Source organism: Mobula hypostoma, chromosome X1 (assembly GCF_963921235.1).
Source record: "Mobula hypostoma chromosome X1, sMobHyp1.1, whole genome shotgun sequence".
Taxonomy (NCBI): domain Eukaryota; kingdom Metazoa; phylum Chordata; class Chondrichthyes; order Myliobatiformes; family Myliobatidae; genus Mobula; species Mobula hypostoma.
This window is the reverse complement of record NC_086128.1, coordinates 35,390,281-35,414,974: the sequence shown is the minus strand read 5'-3', so window position 1 is coordinate 35,414,974 and position 24,694 is coordinate 35,390,281. Positions and strand designations below refer to the sequence as shown.

The 24,694-nt window shown below is 40.9% G+C and overlaps 1 protein-coding gene across 3 annotated transcripts in view; it reads left to right on the top strand.

Annotated features, from left to right (window-relative positions):
- Positions 1-23,751, top strand: part of plcl5 (phospholipase C like 5) — a 268,767-nt gene extending 245,016 nt beyond the window's left edge. Inside the window, exon 8 of one of the 3 annotated variants that reach the window (XM_063038099.1) lies at positions 23,048-23,751. In XM_063038099.1, the coding sequence (XP_062894169.1) occupies positions 23,048-23,509 (462 nt within the window). In that variant the 3' untranslated portion in view covers positions 23,510-23,751. Of the gene's footprint in view, positions 1-1,402; positions 1,531-23,047 lie in introns of those variants that run through there. The other 2 variants (XM_063038100.1, XM_063038102.1) reach the window with 2 other exon arrangements.
- The last annotated feature ends 943 nt before the right edge of the window (positions 23,752-24,694 follow it).

The following is a 24,694-nucleotide window of genomic DNA, read 5'->3' as shown; positions in this document are numbered from 1 at the left end:
CTGTAAGTGTGAGGTCACCAAAACTCTGCCACCCGAGCCCTATCTTCTACAGAATCCCATTCTCTCATCATACATTGTTCTTGCTTCCTTATGTCGGCACGCGATTAAACAATACATTGATTGTCTTCGATTCCCCACATCTCTCTGTAATCCCTCCTGCCTAGAACCTGAGATACAGTATCTGTGCTTCTCTAGATCTCACCTCTGGCTCATTCTTGAATTTAATCACTTCGCTGCGAGCAACCTGGTCTTTCGCTGCAAAAGCATTAAACTCTGCCCTTTCCTCCCACAATCTCTCTCTCTCTTTCTGTCTTTAAGATGTTTTTAAAAATGTATTTAAAAGATATTTCAATGACCTTTCTTTTGGTCTTGTAATATTTCATTGTGGCTCAGTGCAAACAATTTTTTTTGATGTTTTTGTGAAGCATCTGTAGACATTTTGTTTCTTTGAAGGTTGAATATAAATAGACATCATTGTTAGAAAAAGGTATGCGTGTTTCATTACTTACAATGCCTTCAAGGTTGCAAACTTCCACCGAACTGGAAAAATTCAGAAGGAAGGTTTTCAGCATTTCAGAACATAGTCACACAAAATAGAGGATGATCTCTTTGATCTTTTCATGGGACTTCTGGGAATGTTTCTTGCATGTCTTTACAAAATAAATTTAATCAATCGCACATGGGCCACGGCAGGAGGATAAAGGATAAATCTACAGCCCGGATGAGTTCCAGGAATGGGAGAAGGTGTTGGTATGGGTTTATTATTGTCATACAGTATGTATCAAGATGCAGTGAAAAGTTTGTCTGCATATTGTTTATACAGATTAAATTATTACACAGTGCATTGAGCTAGAATAAGGTGAAACAGTAACAATGCAGGATAAAGAGTAAAAACAAGATTTCTATCAACTGTCTCATTATAAATTAATGGACTCACTTTACACCGCACGCTGTCGGAGCAGTGCTGCCAGGATAATCAGGGGGACACGACCCAGCCAGCCAACACACTTTTCGTCCCTCTTCTCTCCGGGAGAAGGCTCAGGAGCTTGAAGACTCGTACGGCCAGATTTATGAACAGCTTCTTTCCAACTGTGATAAGACTGCTGAACAGATCCTGACCCGGATCTGGGCCGCACCCTCCAAATATCCGGACCTGCCTCTCAGTTTTTTTGCACTACCTTACTTTCCATTTTTCTATTTTCTATTTATGATTTATAATTTAAATTTTTAATATTTACTATCGATTTGTAATCCAGGGAGCGGGAAGCGCAGAATCAAATATCGCTGTGATGATTGTACGTTGTGGTATCAAATGTTTGGCGACAATAAAGTATAAAAGTATAATAACTCACTTTGAAATTGAGTACAATGGCTTTCTGACAGCCTTCTTATATCAAATTAGTTTATTCTTGGGGTGTGAGAAGAGGACTGAGGGTCGAAGCCCCTGGGTCGGCTTGTTCAGAAGTCTGAGGTCCGAGGTCTGTGAGTCTGCGAGTCTGGAAACAAGGACTAGAGACCGGGAGGAAGACTGTCCTGGGGTTAGTGGCCTGTGTGTGTGTGTGTGGGGGTGTGTGTGTGTGAGGGTGGGAAATGGCCTTGTCTTGCTGTTGTCTTATTTTGTTGTTGTTGTTGCTGCTGCGTATTGTTCTGCTGAACACTGAGGGCACGCTATGTTGGCACCAGAATGTGTGGTGACACTTGCAGGCTGCCCCCAGCACGTCCTTGCATCCTTGATTGTTTTAACACAAATGGCGCATTTCACGGTATGTATTGATGTACATGTGATAAATAAATAAACCTGAACCTGAATGTGAGCTGCTTAAAATTGGACGTAAAGAGACATGCTAAATGGACACGATTCCCTTTATAACACTGACGATTACGTGACTATTGAGGAGTGTTCAATACCCCATTGATTAGAATGTTTATTGATGCTAAAAGCCAAGAAGTCTTTCAAAGCTGAATGCATAAAGCTAAATACAAAAGTGCAAAAAGAAAGCAGCTACTACCTTTGAAAGAATAATTAACATTTACTGTACATTTTGTTCTGAGTTTTCACCCTTGGCCTACACAGAAAATAGATCAAAGTGACATTCATTAATTAGGTAGTTTTGATTGCAACATAACACCTTTAGCATGATCTTTTACCTATGATCATGTGCAGAGTATCTGTGATTGATATAAGAAAATTAATAAAAGCAATTTAAATGAATACTAAAGCCCTTATTAAAATTAGAATACCTAGGAATTAGATTAAGGAACCAGTATTTTATGGTCAATATGTGTAAAGAAGCACTTTCAGTGACTTTCTTTGGCCATAGCAAGATTAATTTAAATAATGGGAGTACAGTAACTATAAATTCAGGCCAATGGCTACTAACAGTCTTTTAAAACATTGGCACCCCTTCCCCATCCAATGTCAACTATTTATTCCCCCTCCATAAATGCTGTCTGACCGGCTGAGTTCCTCAAGCATTTGAGAGTGTTTTTCAGGTCTCAGAAGCATACAGGAAGTCACAATTCACTGCTGCTCAGTCCATCGTGCAAACCATCCTCCCCTCCATTGGCTCTGTCTACATTTCATGCTGCCTTGGGGAAGTAGCCAACATAATTAAGGACCTATCCCATCCCATTCATTCTCTCTTCTCCCCACTCCCATTGGGCAGGAGGTACAAAAGCTTGAAAACATGTACTACCAGGGTCAAGGACAACTTCTATCAGACTCTTAGACAAAAATATTAGCTCTTATTTGCTCTTACTCTGTAGCAGTAACATTATATTCTGCATTATGTTTTCTGTAGTGTACATATGTATGGAATTATTTGTCTGGATGGCATTCAACCAAAAGCTTTTCATTGTACTTGGTACATGTAACGGTAATAAACCAATGACTGATTTCCATGAGCTCTATGCCAAATATGAAGTCTTAATCTTCAAATAAACTGATAAAAGACTGAGGGCACATGGAATACAGTACTGAACTTCATTATCAATCTCTTATGCTGTCCCTGTTACCAATCATTAGATGTAAACAAACTTGATGGTTCTGTTGATCATGAAAGAATTAAAATATAGAAGAAAACATCAAGGACAGTGGAAGTAGACAAACTAATTACCTTTGTTCTTGCCACGTGGTTGAAGGAATGGAGGCTGCCATTTCGTGAAGCTGCTCTGTAACCTCCATTTTGAGAACTGTCTTGTAAAATTGTTTTGCTCAGGAATAGGTTTTAGGAAAGTGCTCTAAAGTTGGCACAGTGATGCTCCCGATAATCCATTGAACAGGAGATACTTTCCAAATAAGAAGTTATTTGTTGGGTGTTCTTTGGTATGATAGAGCATGCAGGTTTATGAACAGGGGAGTCTGTGTCTGACCTGGGTAACTTCAGCCAAGTAGCTGGCTAATTCAGAACAAAGAAACATTAATTACAGGTTGGTCTCTTGCAGAGGGGCAATAAATTGGTGCTAGCTTGGACTACAGTCAAGGGGATTCTGATACAGATCAGTCAGATGATCTCAAGCCAACAAGATTAAAACGCAACTTTTGACCTGATAAGGAAAGCCTATAAGAATGAAGGGCTTCAAATACAAAGTGGTGAGAATGCTGGAGACTAGCTATCACAAGGAAGAACCCCATACCAGGGGCTGGGAGAAAAAGAGATCAATTGCTTGGCCAACGGGAGATCCTCTACTTCAGTGTTATATATTGGAGAAGAGGTCTGAGTGAGTATTGGCACAGAGTTGGATTGGGTTCAACATAGTTACATTGATGTTTGTGCACAGACAATAAAGCGCAATCTTTGATTAATTAAGAATTGCATAGTGAATTGACTAACCGAGAATAGCTGATGATAGTCAAAAGTTCTTTTAGTAGTTCACTATTGCTCTGAAAGAAGACAGACCTTTCAATAGTCCTGGTAATTATTATACCCAGGATACATTCATTCTGTAGTGTAATATGTAAAACAGGTACATTAGCAGAGGGGTGGTGTCATAAGACCATAAGACATTGGAGCAGAATTCGGCCATTTGGCCCATTGAGTCTGCTCTAACATTTGATTGTGGCTGATCCACTTCCTTCCCAACACCTTTCTCCTACCCGTCCCCATAACCTTTCACGCCCTGACTTATCAAGAACCTATCAACCTCCGCTTTAAATGTACCTAATAACTTGGCATCCACAGCCACCTGTGGCAATGAATTCCACAGATTTGCCACCCTCTGGTTGAAGAAATTCCTCCTCATCTCCGTCCTAAATGGACCTCCCTCTATTCTAAGTTTGTGCCATAAGAACATAAGAACATGAGAAATAGGAGCAGGAGTAGGCCATTTGGCCCATTGAGCCTGCTTCACCATTCAATAAGATCATGGCTGATCTGGCCATGGACTCATCTCCACCAGCCTGCCTTTTCCCCATAACCCTTTAATTCCCCTACTATGCAAAAATCTATCCAACCTTGTCTTAAATATATTTACTGAGGTAGCCTCCACTGCTTCATTGGGCAGAGAATTCCACAGGTTCACCTCTTTCTGGGAAAAGCAGTTCCTCCTCATCTCCGTCCTAAATCTACTCCCCCTAATCTTGAAGCTATGTCCCCTAGTTCTAGTCTCACCCTCCAGTGGAAACAACTTTCCTGCCTCTATCTTATCTATCCCTTTCATAATTTTGTATGTTTCTATAAGATCCTCTCTCATTCTTCTGAGTTCAAACGAGTACAGTGCCAGGCGACACAAACACTCCTCATAGGTTAACCTCTTCATCCCTGGAATCAACCTGGTGAACCTCCTCTGCACCACCTTCAAAGCCAGTATATCCTTCCTCAAGTAAGGAGACCAGAACTGCACGCAGTACTCCAGGTGCAGCCTCACCAATAGCCTATACAGTTGCAGCATAACCTCCCTGCCCTCGGGTTCTAGACTTTTCCCCCACAGGAAACATCCTCTTCACATCCATTTTATCTCAGTCTTTCAGCGTTCAAGAGATTTCAATGAGATTCCCCCTTATTCTTCTGAATTCCAGTGAATACAGGGCCAGAGCCAACAAACGCTCCTTATATGACAAGCTGTTCAATCCCGGAATAATTCTTGTGAAACTCCTTTGAACCCTCTCCAATGTCAGCACATCCTTTCTGTGATAAGGGGCTCAAAACTGCTCATAATGCTCTAAGTGAGGCCTCACCAATGCCTTATAAAACCTCAGCATTACATCCTGGCTTTTGTCTCCTAGTTCTCTTGAAATGAATGCTAACATTGCATTTGCCTTCCGCAGCATTGACTCAACCTGCAAGATAACCGTTCGGGAATCCTGCACGAGGACTCCCAAATCTTTTGCACCTCAAATTTTTGAATTTTCTCTCTGTTTAGAAAATTGTCTACACTTTTATTCCTTCTACCAAAGTGCACTTCCTGACACTGTATTCCATCAGCCACTTCTTTGCCCATTCTCCTCACCTGTCTAAGTCCTTCTGCAGACTCCCTGCTTCCTCAATACTTTCTGCTTCACCATGTCCTCTGCAAACTTGGTCACAAAGCCATCAACTCCATTATCCAAATCATTGACATACAGCATAAAAAGAAGTGGTTCTAATACCAACCCCTGCGGAACACTGCTAGCCACCAGCAGCCAAACAGAAAAGGCTCACTTTATTCCCACTCTTTACCTCTTACCAATCAGCCAATCCTTCATCCATGCTAGTATCTTTCCTGTAATACCATGCTAAGAAGCCTCGTGTGTGGCTCCTTGTCAAAGGCCTTTTGAAAATCCAAGTACACAACGTGCACTGATTCTCCTTTGACCAACCTACTTGTTGTTTCCTCAAAGAATTCTGACCTATTTGTCAGGCAAGATTTTCCGTTAAAGAAACCATGCTGACTTTAGCCCATTGTATTAAGTGCCTGCAAGTTCCCTGAACCTCTTCCTTAACAATCAACTCCAACATCTTCTGAGCTACTGAGGGCAGGCTAACTGGCCAATAATTTCCTTTCTTCAAGAGTGAAGTGACATTTGCAATTTTCCAGTCCTCCAGGACCATGCCAGAATCTAGTGATTCTTGAAAGATTATTACTAATGTCTCCACAATATCTTTGTCTACCTCTTTCAGAATCCTTGGGTGAAGTCCATCTGGTTCAGGTGACTTATGTACCTTAAGTCTTTCCAGCTTCCCAAGCACCTTCTGCCTAGTAATAGCAATGGCACTCACCTCAGCCTCCTGACACTCTTGAATATCCAGGATAGTGCTAGTGTCTTCCACAATGAAGACTGATGCAAAATACTTATTCAATTTGTCCGCCATTTCCTTATCCCCCATTTCTATCTCTCCAGCATCATTTGCCAGTGGTCTGAAATCTACTCTTTCCCCTCTTTTAGTCTTTATATATCTGAAAAACCTTTTGGTATCCTCTTTAATATTATCGGCGAGCTCGCCTTCATATTTCATGCTTTTGATCCTTATGGCTTTTTAGTTGCCTTCTGTTGGTTTTTAAAAGCTCCCAATCCTCTAACTTCCCACTCATTTTTGGTCTATTATATGCCCTCTCTTTTGCTTTTATGTTGGCTTTTATGAAGTCAATTCCCTTGTTAGCCACGGTTGCATCTTTCTGCCTTAAGAATTCATTTTCTTTGGGATGTACCTATCTTGTGCCTTCCAAATTGCTCCCAGAAGCTCCAGCCATTGCTGCTCTGCCATCATCCCTGCCAGTGTTCCCTTCCAATCAACTTTGGCCTGCTCCTCTCTCATACTTCTATAATTCCCTTTACTTCACTGTAATACTGATACATTTGACTTTATCTTCTCCCTCTCAAATTATGATCATTGCTTCCTAAGGGTTCCTTTACTTTAAGCTCCCTAACTAAATCCAGTTCATTACACAACGCCCAATCCAGAATAGCTGATCCCTTTGTGGGCTTAACTGCAAGCTAAAACGTCATCTCATAGGTATTCTACAAATTCTCTCCTTTGTGATCCAAAATCAGGCCCCACCTGATTTTCCCAATCTACCTGCATATTTAAATCCCCATGACTATCTTAATGTTGCCCTTTTAACATTAATTTTCTAACTCCCTTTGTAATTTGTAGCCCACATTCTGGCTACTATTCCGAGGCCTGTATATAACTCCTACTGGGGTCTTTCCACCCTTGTACTTCCAGAACTCTACATACAACATTTCTACATCTTCCAATCCTATGTCACCTCTTTCTAAGTACCTGTATTCAATTTCATTTTTTACCAACAGAGCCACACCACCCCATTCTAAACTATTGTCAGTAGAAGGTTGACATGATTTTTTTTTCTCAGACCAGTTCCCAGGGGAAAGAAACTGCTTGGCCCTTGAATTCCCTTGGCTTTGGCAGAGCTCTCCTCCCACATTAGAAGGCATGGTTCTTCTTCAAGGTTAACTATCACTGGAAGCTTTGCTGTGTCACGTAATGCTCGGCTGCACTTCAGGCTTGGGAACATGGCAGCCTGTTGCTACCATCACATTGACAAATATCATTATGCTCTAATGGCCTGCTGTTAATAGCTCTATAAAAAAATAAAATTGTTGCAGAATTTTCCTATCAACTTCAGGCATAAAAAATATTCATCCTTCCTTGTTGAAAAGTTTCTTGTAAATTCTGTTCATAATATCAAGATTTTTAACAGATGTATTTCAAGCGTTTTACTGTTGACTCTGTGTGTGTGTGTGTGTGTGTGTGTGTGTGTGTGTGTGTGTGTGTGTATTTGTCTGTCTATATCTTGTCTAAGTCTGCAATGTGTATATACAGTATATGATGATATATGTAAGTATTTAAGTATATTTATGATATACAGTATATATGTTTGTGCCTGTGTATGAGTATATACTCTTTGTGTGGTAGTCTGTGTGCTTATTTCTATACTTCTGTGTGGTATGTATATGTGTGTGTGGATGGGTGCATGATTATGTGCACGCGTCTCAGTTGTCTGTGATTCTGGTCACATCCAGCAGAGGGTGCCATATAACCATATTTTAATATAGTTTGAACTACAGTAAACAGCCCATAGGAATACTGTTCAATATGACTGACTTCAAACTGGTGAAGAACTTAGAGTTGCTCCTGTGCAGCATCAGCCCAGCCTCTATTAGATCAGGGTGATACCACGTCACAGGCAATGTGAGGAGGTGGATCCCTCCCTCAGGATGAAGAAATCATCTGTGCTTCCTGGAAACATTGCATTCACCTTTGGGATATCCACAGCAACCAACACGTTAAGTGAGTGGAAAGCTTTCCTGTCTACAAAAAGGCCCAGGTTATTAACGGAAGCCTTTTTATCTCACATGAGTGCAGTCTGCTGAAGATCACAAGAAATTGCAGAGAATTGTGAACATAGCCCAGTTTATCACAAAAGCAGCTTCCCCTCCATTGACTTTGTCTACATATTCCCACTACCTCAGGAAAGCAACCAACATAATCAAAGACCCTTGTCAATCTATTCATTTTTTCTTCTCCCCCCTCCCATCAGGTGTAAGGTAGAAAATTGTGAGAACACATACCACCAGGCTGAAGGACCACTTCTAATCTGCTGTTACGAGATTCTTGTTCAGACCTCTTACATGATAAAGAGTAGTGTTTAATCTCTCAATCTATGTCATCATGGCCTTTATAGTTAATTTGTCTAACTTCACGGCAATTTCTATCTACATGTAAGACTATATTCTGCATCCTGTTATTTTTTTGAAACGGAGACATCTCTTTTTCCCTTATTAGGGAGAGAGAGGGAGCCTGTGGTATGTTGAATTACTGGGTGAACCAGTAGTCTTTGGGGTACTGCAAGTCTGTGACTTTATTGATGCTTTGCTGCACGCTTGAGTGCTCGGTGGTGGGTGCCAATGCTTCTTTGCTGGTGGGGGAGGGGGAGTTGTTGCTCTGCTCCTGCTTACGCGTGGGAGGGGGTACTTTGGGGTTCTAACACTCAACTGTCATTCATTCTTTGGGGCACTCTGTTTTTGTGGATGATTGTGAAGAGAAAGAATTTCAGGATGTATACTGTATACCTTTCTCTGATGTTAAATGAACCTTTGAAACCTATTGCGTTGGAATGATCTGTACAGTTGGCATGCAAAGGAAACTCTTTCACACTTTCTTGGTACATCTGACAATAGTAAACCAATGGCCAGTTGTCAGTAACTGCCAGCACGCAGGGCTGCCAGAAATACTGGCAAAACCTAGAACTTGAGCTGCCACTTCCTCCTCCCTTATGTGAAGATGCATGAACTCAGCCCTTACTGAATGCAGAACACGAGGGACTGCTCTGTCATGGACTGAGCAGCACATTGGGAGACATGGAAGAAACCTACTTGAAAACTTCAGAACTGGTAAATTGATAAATTGGTTTATTATTATCATGAGTACTGAGTACATTGTAAACCTTTGTTTTGCATATCATGCATACAGATCACTTTCTCATATCTGTACTGAGGTAGAAATGCAGAATGGGGTGTTCCAGGATCTCACGTGGTCTGTACACACCAGCTGGGTGGTGAAAAAAGCACAACAGCGCCTGTTTCACCTCAGATGGTTGAGGAAGTTTGATATGGGCCCCCAAATCCTAAGAACTTTCTATAGGGGCACAATTGAGGGCATCCTGACTGGCTGCATCACTGCCTGGTATGGGAACTGTACTTCCCTCAATCGCAGGACTCTGCAGAGAGTGGTGTGGACAGCCCAGTGCATCTGTAGATGTGAACTTCCCACTATTGAGGACATTTACAGAGACAGGTGTGTAAAAAGGGCCCGAAGGATCATTGGGGACCCAAGTCACCCCAACCACAAACTGTTCCAGCTGCTATCATCCGGGAAACGGTACCACAGCATAAAAGCCAGGACCAACAGGCTCCGGGACAGCTTCTTCCACCAGGCCATCAGACTGATGAACTCATGCTGACACAACTGTATTTCTATGTTATAATGACTGTCCTGTTGTACATACTATTTATTACAAATTACTATAAATTGCACATTGCACATTTAGGTGGAGATGTAACGTAAAGATTTTTACTCCTCGTGTATGTGAAGGATGTAAGAAATAAAGTCAATTCAGTTCAATACAGTTACAGAGAAAGTGCAGTGCAAGACAGATAACTAGGTGCAAGGCCATGAAAAGGTAGATGGTGTGGTCACACAAGACATTTGTTTAATAGTCTAAAATCAGTGGGATAGAAGCTCTCCTTGGGCCTGGTCATACGTGCTTTCAGGCTTTTGCATCGTCTGCTTGATGCGGGGGGCAGGGGGAGAAGGTAGAACATCCAGAGTGGGAGCAGTCTTTGATTCTGCTAGCAGCGTTACCAAGGAAGTGAACTGTAGACGGAGTCTATGGAGGGAGGGCTGATCTTCAAGGTGTCCATGGCTCTCTGAAGTTTCTCATGGTCTCAGGCAAAGCAGTTGCCTTACCAAGCCATGATGCATACCTGCTGTGCGCTTTCTCTGTAGCTGTTCTATATTCTATTATCGCTTTACCTTGTGCTAACGCTATGTAATGACTTGATCTTTATGAACAGTGTGCAAGACAAACTTTTCACTGTACCTCAGTACATGTGACAATAATAAACCAATTCCAACTCTATGGTGCATCTATAGTGCAGACTCAATGTAAGCTTTATGTCTACAGATAGAACATTCCGGGTACAAGAGTGTGACTGAAGGTTTTCCCAACATCGCTTCACGTATATTTCACAATACACAGTGTTGACAGTGTTGAGGCCCTGAATAGCTTGGTCAACACAGAGCTCTGGTTAGAATATGATGCCTCTGCAGATTCTCAGGAAGAAGGCTGCTCTTTGATGGGCACATCCTTGCTTCTGAGCACAAGGTCCCTGACATACACTGACAGCCCAGCCTAGCAATAAAAATACTTCCAAGAATCTGGGGGAAATTGTTGCAAATGTAGAGACAGTAAAATGGGATTAGTGTCAGCCTAGTGTAAATGGCTGCTTGACGGTCAGTGTGTACTCAAGGATGGCTTGTTTCTATGGTGTATGACTCTATTAATGCTGTGGAGTAGACTTGTGCAAGTTAAAGTTTATTGCATTTTGTGACTGTTGCATTTTAAGACTATAAGACACAGGAGCAGAATTAGGCCACTCAGCCCATCAAGTCTGCTCCGTCATTCCATCATGGATGATTTATTATCCATCTCAACTCATTTCTCCTGCCTTCTCCCCGTAATACTTACGCCCTGACTAACAAAGAACCTATCAACCTCTGTTGTAAATATACTCAATGTCTTGTCCTCGACATCCATCTGTGGCAATAAATTCCACAAATTCACCGCCGTCTGACTAAAGAAATTCCTTCTCATCCCTGTTCTAAATGGGCGTCCCTCTATTATGAGGCTCTGCCCTTCGGTCCTTGACTTACCCACTACAGGAAACATCCTCTCTGCATCCACTCTGTCAGAACTGTTGATAAAAATGAAATTAGTTCGTAAAAATGAACTAAACATTTAAAATATCTTAATAATGGTAAAAAATATATACACAAATAACACACAAAGTTATAACAGAAAAACATACAGTCACAAAAAACAACACACACACGCACACATTTGTGTGTGTATATATTGTTTTTTGTGACTGTATGTTTTTCTGTTATTGTAGCTTTATGTGCTGTGTGTGACTGTAGGTACTGTGTTTTGCACCTTGGCCCCAGAGGAACAGTTTCGTTCGGCTGTTTTCAATGTATGGTTGAAAGATAATTAAACTTGAACTTGATCTTTAACTCTCTGCTGGTCGATGATAAGAAATTTACCAAGGTAAGATTCTCTTCCAATCACAAGTACGATGGATAACATTCATAATTGTAACATTCATCTCTCTTTTTCCTGCATTCTGTACATGTGATGTGTTCTCATTTATATTTTACTGAGTCTGGTAGATGCAGTGTTTGGTTCCCGGTCGACAGAGTCAATGCCCGGGCATCTGCCTGTGGATCATGTTCCAGCAGCAGGAGAGAGCTCTGTGTATTTGTGCTTCAGGGCATACCCCACAGCATAAATATTAAACTAAAACTTTTAGTTTATAATTGGCAATACTCAACGACTGCGCCATTGGCAAAAAGAAACACACTAATATAAAGGAGGCTTTTTCCACTGGGGTTGGGTGAGACTGGAACCAAAGGTCATGGGTTAAGGGTGAAAAGTAAACTGTTTGAGGGGAACGTGAGAGGGATCTTCTTCACTCAGAGGGTGGTGAGAGTGTGGAGTGAACTGCCAGCACAAGTGGTGGATTCAGGTTTGATTTCAACTTCTAAGAGAAATTTGGATGGGTATCTGCATGGGAGAGGTTTGGACGGTTATGGTGTGGGTGCATGTTGATGGGGCTAGGCACATTAATAGTCTGACAGATTAGATGAGCCAAAGGGCCTCTTTCTGTGCTGTAGTGTTCTATGACTCTATTATATACAATAAATGTTGATTTTCTTCTATCCTCACTTTCTTCTAATGTCACCTTGGGAAAGCAGTCGACATAATTAAAGGTCCCTCTGATCCCAGACATTCTCTCTCCTCCTCTCTTCCCTTGGGCAGAAGGTACAAAAGTTGAAAACATGTACCACCAGGCTCAAGGACAGCTTATATCCTGCTGTTTATCAAATCTCTCAAACACTAAATATGAATTCTTGATCTCCCAATCTTCCTTGCCATAGCTCTTGCACCATATTTATTCATCCATACCATACTCTCTCTGTAGCTGCGGGACTATTCTGCGATCAACATCAGAATCAGGTTTATTATCACTTACTTCTATGTCGTGAAATTTGTTCTTTCTTCCTCAGCAGAAGAGGGCAAAGGTATGCAATTACTATAACCTTCAGGAAAAAAAAGTGCCAAAAAAAGAAATAACAAATTTGTGTTCATGGACTTCAGGGGGCATTCAGAAATTTGGATGGGACGAAGCTGTTCCTGAATCAATGAGTGTGGGTCTTCAGGCTCCTGTATTTCCTTCTTAATGGTAGTAAGAGTCGTTAGAACTCTACCTTCTTGAAGCAATGCCTCTTGAAGATGTCCTCATCGATGGGCACAGTTGTGCCTGTGATAGAGCCCATGATTCCTTGCTAATACCTCAATTTACTTGTGTGTGGAATGATCTGCATGGATGGCACGCAAACAGAAGTTTTTCCAAGGTATCTCAGCATACATGGCAATAATAAACCAATACCAATATCCAACTCCCCATAACTCTGGAGTTATGGATGTATTAATCAGTTTTCAGGTCTCAGCTACTGGATCAATGTCAATTTCTCACTTTTTAGCACTTCTTCACTCCTTGTAAACCAAGTGAGAAAATAAAGGGCTGCTTTGTCGGGACGTGGGAACACCACAGAGGTTAAATCTGAATATAGAACTTTAAATATCAAAACTTCTGCAGAACTTATTTCCAAGGTTGCTTTGTGATAAAACCACTTAGAATTAGAATTGATCTGAAAACAAGACAAAAATGTTTGCAAGCATGCATGGAGAATGTTCAAAAGCTCAGAACAAATAATTAGTTGCCGCAGATATGGTACAGTGGCTTATTGGAAACTGATGAAGCTGGCTACCCAGTTTGCTAATATTTGTGTTTCATGGATATTCTGACGTACAATTACCAATGAAAACAGTAAGAATTATAATGAATAGGTAAAAAATTAACATAGAAAAACTTCAGTAAACTTTTTTTTGACCCTTACAAAATACCATCAAAGAATATGCCTCGATGTTGTCTTTGAACTTCTTTATTTTTCCACAATAACTAAACAAAATATTACTGAAATCTGTGAACATGAGACAAAACTTAAATTAGGACGTATTTTTATAAACTGCAGCAAAAATATGTAATAATAAAATCACATTGAAAGCGCTTGTAAGAGTGAAAGCCCTGACTAACAAAGAACTGCAAGAAGGCAATATGCATAAAGATTGAATGAGCCTCATCTCCAGGAAGGAATGGCACATTCCTTAGCTGATCAGAAGCTAATTAGTGCTAGGTTACAGATTTATGACTTATTCAGGTGAAGCTGAATGAAACTAATTTGAAAAGAAGAATAGATAAGCAAAAAAAAACCTCTTCCTCTGAAAGGCTCAGAGGTCTATTAACAGAACAAATCCAACAGTGACATTGTGATTCCAGATAATACAAGTGCATTCAGGTTTTCTAGTTTCCATTTTTTCTAATCTGAATGGCATAACAACTAATGAGATACTTCCATTGAAGAAAAATTATATAACTTATTGTTCCAGTGGTAGGTTTCAATGACACTATTGTGTCGGAGGAAAGAATGCTGATAGCTACAGTATAAAAAATGAGAACACAATAAATATGGGATTAGAGAGTTGCTCCTCTTCAGCTCATGAGAAGGACCGAAACATCTGTGACAAGAATATTCTGCATGGTATCTCAATTCTGCAAAGGACTCGCGGAGATGGAAACAACTGCAATGAAAGTAATGTTCATGAGTGTTTGTGCCTTGTTTTGCACGGTATTTTTCTTCACCGTCTTGTATAGTTTTGTTCTCTGTGTTGTCTGAGTCTACGTGCTGTTGCAAACAAGTTTTTCGATGCACCTATACCCCACCAAACTTGTGCATATGACAATAAACTTCATTTGACTTGACTTGAGAAGGGAGAAAGAAGGTGAGTTGGGAGTGTAGGGGAACAGGATGTAAGCAGAGGTATCAAAGAGAAGAAAGGTGAGTGGAAGAAATGTAGAAATTGTGAAGGGTTGAATGTGTGCTGGAGAAAATTGTAATCAACTTACTATAGCTTTTGATTTTATTGTCTGCCTTTTTAGTTACAAACATGCTTTATTTGAATTCATCTAAAGGAGAGGTTGCATTTATATATCTTTTGATGTTGCAGTTCAGCCCAAGGGGATTGACAATGTCTGAACTCTAGTCAAACACTCTTGACAAAAGTGTTGATTGAACTGTTTACCAAACTACTCCCATCTTACATACAATTGATTCTGCAGATGCTGGAAATCCAGAGCCAACACACACAAATTGGTGGAGGAATTCAACTGGTCAGGCTGAGAAAGGAATATGGAAAGGAATAAACAGATGACATTTCAGATCGAGACCCTTCATCACGGTGAATGAAGGGTCTGGGTATGAAACATCACTTGCTTATCCCTTTCCATCGATACTCCTATCTTACACATGGTTAATTGAATTCTTTTTCCAAAGTGACTCATTTGTTTCTGTGCTTCGTAGGAAACTAGCACTAATACCTCCAAAGGAGGAAGATTGTGGATTCAAGTTCCACTCCTGAGACCTGAATCCAAAAATACAACCTTTGTACCGGTTCTCTCCAGGTTATGAATGCTTGATTTATGTACAGTCCGTAAATATCATCACGCATTTTAGAGACCAGTGGGATGAATTCACAGGTAGCTGTGGGTACCTTCTGCAGTGTGGGAACTCCGTCGACAGCAATATCATTGCATTTTGCAAATAAACCTGAGTGGTTGAGTTAAACACCTTGGTTTAAATATATGTTGCCTGTGTTTGGGCTATGTTTTTATTGACATATATTGCCAATATATGTACATATATTAATATGTATCAATAATGGCCGCATTTCCAACTTGTAAACTGTTCCAGTTACGAACCGTTCTCAGGAATATAATCCTGTCGTAACTTTGGGAAGACCTGGCTAATATTTATCCTTCAATGAACATGTGCTAAAATAGATTAATTATTGTTTATTTGTTGTTTTGTGTACCAACTAGCTGCCAAGCTTACTGCATCACAAAGATTACAAAGCAAAATCAAACTGCAGGGGGTTGCTGCAGAGTCTAGACCTGAAACATTGTCAACTCCTTTCCCTCCACAGATGTTTCCAGACCTATTGAGTTCCTGTAGCTCTTTAATTCTTGCTCCATATCCAGTACCTGCGGTCTATTGTGTCAAAAGTATTTTAAGTTTAATTTATTATTCAAATAATTAATTTGTCAGATAATTGATTCTTGTATTCTAACTAAATTAGTTTTTGGGAGAAGGCAGGAGAATGGGGTTGAGAGGGACAATACATCAGCCATGAAGGGATGGCAGAGCAAACTTGATGGGCTGAATAACCTAATTCTGCTCCTACATGTCTTATGGTCTTGTGGTTTACTTGGGTGTCAGAATCATCTTTAAGCATGCATTTCTTTGTACCCAATTAAACTATTTTAAACCATTAAATGTTTTACTTTATAAAAATTGTTGACATACCGAGAATACTTCACGACCAGTAACTTAGTGTCTGGGCACAATTTATATGATCAAAAGATCATAAGACATAAGAGCAGAATTAGCCATTCAGCCCATCGAGTCTGCTCTGCCATTCTGTCATGGCTGACTTATCATCCCTCTCAACCCCATTCTCCATAACCTTTGATGCCCTGACTAATCAAGAACCTATAAACCTCTGCTTTAAATATACCCAATGACTTGGCCTCCACAGCTGTCCATGACAATGAATTCCACAGATTCACCACCCTCTGGCTAAAGAAATTCCTCCCCATCTCTGTTCAAAATGGATGTCCCTGTATTCTAAAACTGTGTCCTTTGGTCCTAGACTCCCCCACTAAAGGAAACATCCTCTGTCTTGGCCTTTCAATATTTGATAGGTTTCAATGAGATTGCCCCTCATTCTTCTAGATTTCAGGGAATACAGGCCCAGAGCATTCAAACGCTCCTCATACCATAACCCTTTCATTCTAGAAATCATTCTCGTGAATCTCCGCTGGACCCTCTCCAATACCAGCTCATCTTTTTTTAGATTAAGGGCCCAAAGTTCCAAGTGGCGACAAACCAATTCCTTATAAAGCCTCAGCATTACCTCCTCGTGATACTCCAGTCCTCTCAAAATGAAGTCTAACATTCTATTTGCTTTCCTTACCACTGATTCAACCTTCAATTTAACTTTTAGGGAATCCTGCAGAAGGACTTCCAAGTCCCTTGGCACCATGGATTTTTGAATTTTCTGCCCAGTTAGAAAATAGTCTATGTCGTTATTCCTTCTACCAAAGTGCATGACCATACACTTCCCCACACTTCATTCCAACTACCACTTCTTTGCCCATTCTCCTAATCTGTTATGTCCTCTTCAACACTACCTGCCCCTCCAACTATCTTTGTATCATCTGCGAACTTGGCCACAAAGCCATCAATTCTGTCATTCAAATCATTGACATAGAAGTAAAAAGAAGTGGTTCCAACACTGACACTTACGGAACATCATTGGTCACCAGCAATCAACCAGAAAAGGCTTCCTTTATTCCCACTCTTTGCCTCCTGTAAGTCAGCCAATTTTGTATGCATGCGAATAACTTTCCTATAATACCATGGGCTTTTATCTTGTTAAGCAGCCTCATGTGCGGCACCTTGACAAATGCTTTCTGAAAATCCAAGTAAACAACATCCACTGACTTTTGTCTGTCCTGCCTGTTATTTCCTCAAAGAATTCCAACAGATTTGTCAGGCAAGATTTCCCCTTCAGGAAACCATGCTGACTTTGGGCAACTTTATCAAATGCATCCAAGTACCCCGAAATCCGATCCTTAATAATCAACTCTAACATTCTGCGCAGCTACTGAGAAAGACTAATTAGCCAATAATTTCCTTTGTTCTGCCTCCCTGCCTTCTTAAAGAGTGGAGTGACATTTGCAATTTCTAGTCCTCCAAAACCATTTCAAAATCTAAAGATTCTTGAAAGACTGTTACTAATGCCTCCAGAACCCTGTGGTGTAGTCCGTCTGGTCAAGTTGACTTACCTACCTTCACACCTTTCAGCTTCCCAAGCACCTTCTCCTTAGAAACAGCAACTACACTTACTTCTGCCCCCTGACACTCTCGAATTTCTGGCTTACTGCTGGTGTCCTCCACAGAGAATATTGAGACAAAATACTTATTGAGTTCACCCATTTCTTTGTTCCCCTATTACTAGGTCTCCAGTGCCATTTTCCAGCAGTCTTGCCTCTCTTTTACTCTCTTTATATATCTGAAAAAAAACTTTTATCATCTTTTATATTATTGGCTAACTTGTGTTCATATTTCATTTTTGTCTCCTTATGGCTTTTTTAGTTGTCTTCTGTTAATTTTTTTTAAGTTTCCCAAACCCCTGACTTCTCACTAACTTTTGCTATATTATATGCCATTTCTTTTGCTTTTAGGTTGTCTTTGGCTTCCCTTGTCAGCCATGGTTGCCTCATCCACCCTTTAGAACATTTCTTCTTTTTTTAGGGTGTATCTATCTTGCACCTTCCAATTTGCTTCCAGAAACTCTATCTTTTGCTGTTCTGCCGCCATCCCTGCTAGTGTCCCCTTCCAATCAACTCTGGCCAGCTCCTCTCTGATGCCTCAGGAGTTCCCTTTACTCCACTATAATCCTGGTACATCTGACTTTAGCTTCTCCCTCTCAAGTTGCAAAATGATTATGATTATGATCACTGCCTCCCAAGGATTCCTTTAGCTTAAGCTCCCAAATCAAATATGTTTAACTATACAACACCCAATCCAGAATTGCTTTTCCCCTAGTGGGCTCAATCACAAGCTGCTCTAAAAACCCATTCATATGCATTCTACAAGTTCTTTCTCAGGACCCAGCATCAACCTGATTTTCTCAATCTCAGTCAGTCTGTCAGTCAGTGGGTGCCGTCCCGAATCTGGGGTTGGCGGCTATGCACCTCCATCTTCTTCGACCTTGCGCTCTTTTTCTGGCCTCAGCATAACTCAACCCAATCCATTGCCTCATATTATTGTACCAAGTGGTTCGCTGCCTTCCTCTTTCCCTCTTTCCTTCTATCATCCCTTCCAATAACAATTTCTGCAGTCCACCACCTCTTAACAAGTGCCCGGCATATTCCAGCTTCCTTTTCTGCACATTCTTCAGCAACTCCTTTTCTCTCCTCACTCTCTTCAACATTTCCATATTACTGACCTTCATCACCCATCTAATATTCTGCAGTCTCCTTAAACACCACATGTCAAATGCCTCCAGTCATCGTTGCGCTTCCTTGCATAAGGTCCACGATTCGGCTCCATACAACAGACTGCTCCAGACGTAGCATTTCCAACTTCTACAATGCAACTCAAAGTCCAACCTCTTACCACACAGCACGTCACTCAGGCTCCAGAACATTGATCTGCGAATGATTGTGGAACGAGGGCTAGAAAAAAAGAGACATTTACGAGTGCTTCCTGGATTAAGAAAAAGCTTTTGACTGAGTCAATCATGAACAGCTGGTCAATTGACTGAACTCCTTGGGGCTGGACAGGAAAGATGTTCGACTGATTGCGAGTCTGTACTGGCATCAGAAGGCAGTAATAAGAACTAGTGGTGGGAATTCACCGGAAGTTGAGATCCAAAAAGGGGTTCGCCAGGGCTGCATTATCTCCCCTTTATTATTTAACATTTACTCAGAGGTAATCTTCAGGGTGCTGAATGATGAAGCTGGTGTCCAAATTGGTGGAGTGACGGTGAACAACTTGAGGTATGCAGATGATTCAGTGTTGTTAGATGAGACTGAGGACGAGTTACTCAGAAGAGTCGATAAGATAAATGCTGAAGGAGAACGATTTGGAATGAAAATAAATGCTGCAAAGACGAAGATAATGGTAGTATCACGGAAGAAAGAAGTCCCCAACATCAGTATCAAAATTAACGGCGTAGGCATAGAGCAAGTCAAGAAGTTTGTGTACTTGGGACAGATGGTCACAGAGGATGGGAGATGTGATACAGAAATTAGACGAAGAATTGAGATTGCAAGATCAAAGTTCTGGAGCCTGAATGACGTGCTGTGTGGCAAGAGGTTTCTCAATCTACTTGCATATTAAAATCCCCTATGACCATGGTAACATTGTCCTTTTCATATGCTTTTTCTATCTTCCATTGTAATTTGTACCCCACATCCTGGCTGATGTTCTGAGGCCTGTATATAACTCCCATCATGGTCTTTTTACCTTGCTGTTCCTTAACTCTAGCCAGAAGCGTTCCGCATCTTCTGATCTTATGTCACCTCTTTCTCTATTTTCATTTTTTCCCCAACAGAACCACCCACTGCCTCTGCCTACCTTCCTGACCTTTCAATAAAATGAATATCCTTGGATGTTAGTCTTCCAACGACGATCTTCTTTCAGCCATGACTCAGCAATGCCCACAACATCATACTTGCTAATCTCTAACTGTGCTACAAGATCATCTACTTTATTCTGTATACTGCGTGCATTCAAATATAACACCTCCGGTCCTCTATTCATCACCCTTTTTGATTTTGCCTCCATTTACACTTCAACTCATCCTATTGACTGCAATTTTGCCTTGCCATCTGCCTGTCCTTCCTCACAGTCTCACTGCACGCTGCATCTAGTTGTATACCAACTGCCCCATCCACAGCCCTATCACTCTGGTTCCCATCTCCCTGCCAATTTAGTTTAAACCTCCCCAACAGCTCCAGCAAACCTGCCCACAAGGATATTAGTTCCTCTTAAGTTCAGGTGTAACCTGTCCTTTTTGTACAGGTCATACCTTTCCTAGAAGAGATCCCAATGATCCAGACATCTGAAACCCTGCCCTCTGCACCAATTCCTCAACCACGCATTTATTTGGCAAAACACCCTACTCTTACCCTCACTGGTAAGTGGCACAGGCAGCAATCCAGAGATTACTACCCTTGAGGCCCTGTTTTTCAGCATTCTACCTAACTCCCTATATTTTCTCTTCAGGACCTCAACCCATTTCCTACCTATGTTGTTCATACCAATATGTACTACAACTTCCAGCTGTTCACCCTCCCCCTTTAGAAAGTTGCAGACCCAGTCCGGGACATTCCTGACCCTGGCACCTAGGAGGCAACATAAATTCTGTGTATCTCTTTCCAAAGAATCTCCTGTCTACTCCTCTAACTATGGAATCCCCTGTCTCTACTGCCCCCTTTCCCTTCTGAGCCACGGAGACACACCATGTTGCTGTGGCTTATATTGGTAGGTTGTCCCCCCATCCGTATCCAAAGTGTTATATTTATTATTGAGGGGTACAGCCACAGAGGATACTCTGCACTGGCTGCCTATTCCCTTTCCCTCTTCTGGCAATCACCCAGGTACCTGTCTCCTGCAGTCGAGGGGTGACTACCTCCCTGTAGCCCCTATCTGTCACCTCATTTTCCCCTACGAGCCGATGGTCATCCGGCTGCAGCTCCGGTTCCTTAACACCATCGAGAAGGAGCCACTGCTCAACGCACTTTGTGCAGATGTAGTTATCAGGGAGACTGGAAGTCTCCCAGAATTCTGATATCTCACACAAAGAATATATCACTAACCCTGGATCCATTCTGAATGCACTAGCTATGTACTAATCGACAAAGAAAGCGAAAAATATAATTCACTTCGAGCCTCCACCTGCTCTCGCCGAAGCCTGTTGACACATTCCATTATATGAAAGAATCACAGCAGATTTGATGTAACTCAGAATCTTACAACTTACATAATTTGTTGACTAAATATTGTAATTTTGACCAAGAAGATTGAAACTAAGCTATTTGAATCATTCTGTTCCGAATGAATGAAAATGCAAAGAAATAAAATATTTACCCCATGAGAACTATTTGCTCTCTTTACTTTACTGTGATATTTTTCTTTTGTTTCATGTATTTATTGATTTTTTATGAGCAATGATTGTAGACTTTTTTCACTTCATCTACGGTGAACCATTTGTCCAATTCCCATTTTCCCGTACGTCTTTACTGACGAATTATATTTTTGTATCAATTGTTTTCCTTGTTTAAATTATTATATCTTCCTACAGCCATTCTTTACATTCCACCCCCTGGCTGCATTCCACTTTGCTTATTTTTGTTCATCTTTCTCCCTCTCTCCCTCCCTCTACTCCACCCTGAGTTCCGGAGATGTACATTGGTGTCACATCCCTGCTGTGATCTACTGCTTTGGCTTAATTTCTATTATCATTAATAACACTTGCAGTGAGTCAAGGATGTTCACATTATTATTAGGTGTGCTCAACTTGAACAAACTTATCAAATGGCAACCAGGACTGATTCCATTATTATGGAGGTGTGGTTTTGGCTGTGATGCTTTTAATAATAGGCTAAGAGACTAAATTGAAACTTAAACCTTCAAAAAAGGAAAATTTAAATTTTGCACAAAAAAATCTGGATGCAATTGTAGTCTTAAATATATGGGCACAAAATATATGCTTAGAACAATGCTTTCCATTACTGCATACCCACAGGTGTGGCTATAGCTGAATTATATCAGTCATTTGCTTTAATTTTAGTAGAACTCATCTTCCATTTAATTGAGATAAAGAACCTCATGCATATATTTACTTGTCTAGTGCCACTCAGTAATCAGAGAAGTAAAGCACTCAGAACAATCAAAAATCACGCCAACACTTTGCATTTGCCAAAACTTACACAAAAAGCTTAATGCGTGCATGAAATCACGAGAACAAAGCTAGCCATTACACAGCAGATGATGGTGCCCATTGTTCATTTTTGTTTTCTAGTCTAATGTGGAATGAGTTAAGCAAAAATAGCAAAATACTGCAGATGCTGACATCTTCAATAAAAGCATCAAACACTGAAGGCACCAAACAGTAAATGTGTGGAAAGATTTACATTTAAATAGAAGCTTCTAGGTCCTTTGCAGGGCATCATATGCGTCAATGGAATTCTTTTAAAATATAATCACTGTTATATGAAATTGGGCAGCCACTTGGCACTTAGCAAGTTCCCATAAAATGCATTGTCATAATCATCACATAATCTGCTTTTTATGATTTTAGACGAATATTGTCCAGAATACTGGGGAAAGCTCTTTTGCCCTTTTACATTGATGTGAGGGGATGTAATGTCACATCTGAACAAGAGCATTTCCAATAAAACAGCTCTCCCTAATTAGATTTTTCAGTTCATGTGACAATGAAATTAATGTATCAACTACAATTCACAAAATCTTGATTTCCAATTATCCAAAGCAACGTGTTGAACATCACAGTTCCATCTTAAAGTGGCTTATTTCAGCTAAAGTGTTCCTGTATTTCTTTGCTGTTGCAGAAACTGTGTGTTATTCTGACTCTGGCACTGCTCTGCTCTCTGCTCCAAGCTTCCTCCAGTGTCCCCAAGTGCTGCCGTCAGCAAACCTGCTCCTGTGAACTTATTCATCTCCTTCATGGAACCGGAAACCATGCAGCTGGCATCCTTACTGTGGGCAAGAGGAAAGCAAATGTCCAGCCCTTCCAGAGGCGCCTGTACCATCTTCTTCATGGTCTAGAGAACCAAGCCACTGGTATCCTCACTATGGGCAAGAGGCAAGAGCCTCAGCAGGTCTCGTTGGCAGAAGACATCCCAGGAGCAGCCAGGGTCTGTGAGGACATTACTTCGCTGCTGGAAAAATATTTCAGTTGGGACCTTCAGCTGGGATCTAAGGAGCGACAAGATAGATTTACAGAGATCAAATTGGCTAACAAAGGCCTGGAGCCAAGGGAATGTCTAGCACAACTTTGGAAACAGTTTTAACAGCAAAAAAATGCCTAATGACTTCAATAGTCATGCTAAATGCCAGGTTTTCTTTATCAGTTAGCTTGTAGATAGTTTTAAGCTTCTGATGGATGTTGCAATGAAACTTGTTTTTAACAAGAGAATCATGGGAAACAATGAAATCCTCGCTGAGTTCGCGAACGGTTGTAAATGTTGAAACTTGATTGAAATAAATAAGTTTATTCCTTAATATTAATTTGAACATACAACAAATAAAATCACATTTTTTGATTTACTGCAATGAATGAGCTTTTATCTTTATAAGATGTTTCATCCTAGTATTCTATTTAGAACACTTTAGGGAAATGGATTCAGACAGTTTCAATTAGTTATCTGCAAGCTGCCTTCCTTCAGCATGGCAGGTGGACGTCCAGACTACAGTGATCCAGAATCCCCTGGGATCGATAGGGCTTGGCGGATCCCTAGCACTCTGTCCAGACTTCCCTGGAGAAGATCTGTCCAGACCAACATACTCCACAGAGCAGGCTCTGAACTGACTATTGAAGCTCTGTAAATTATAAGCCTCTCCCACAGAATTGCTTTGATTGCCAGCTGAGCAACATCATCACACTGAACTAGCTGTCAAAGTGACTATGCGCCATTTGACTCAACAGAGATACAACAAAGATGCATACACTTTATTAGGTACCTCCATTATTTTTGTCTGCTGCTGTAGCCCATCCACTACAAGTTTCAACGAGTTGTAAGTTCAGAGATGCTCTTCTGCACGCCATTGTTGTAATATATGGTTACTTCAGTTACTGTTGCCTTCCTGTCAGCTTGAACCATTCTGGCCATTCTCCTCTGACCTCTCTCATTAATAAGGCATTTTCGCCCACAGAACTGCCACCCACTGGATATCTTTTTGTATTTTGCACCATTCTCTGTAAGCTCTAGAGACAGTTCTGGGTGAAAACCCCAGGAGATCAGCAGTTCCTGAGATACTCAAACCACCCCACCTGGCACCAAGAATCATTCCACAGTCAAAGTCACTAAGATTCCATTTCTTCCCTATTCTGATATTTGGTCTGGACAACTGAACCTCTTGACAGTGTCTACATGCTTTTATGCATTGAGTTGCTGCCATATAACTGGCTGATTAGATATTTGCACTAACGAGCAGGTGTATCTATTAAAGTGGCCCCTGAGTGTATACCTCTGACA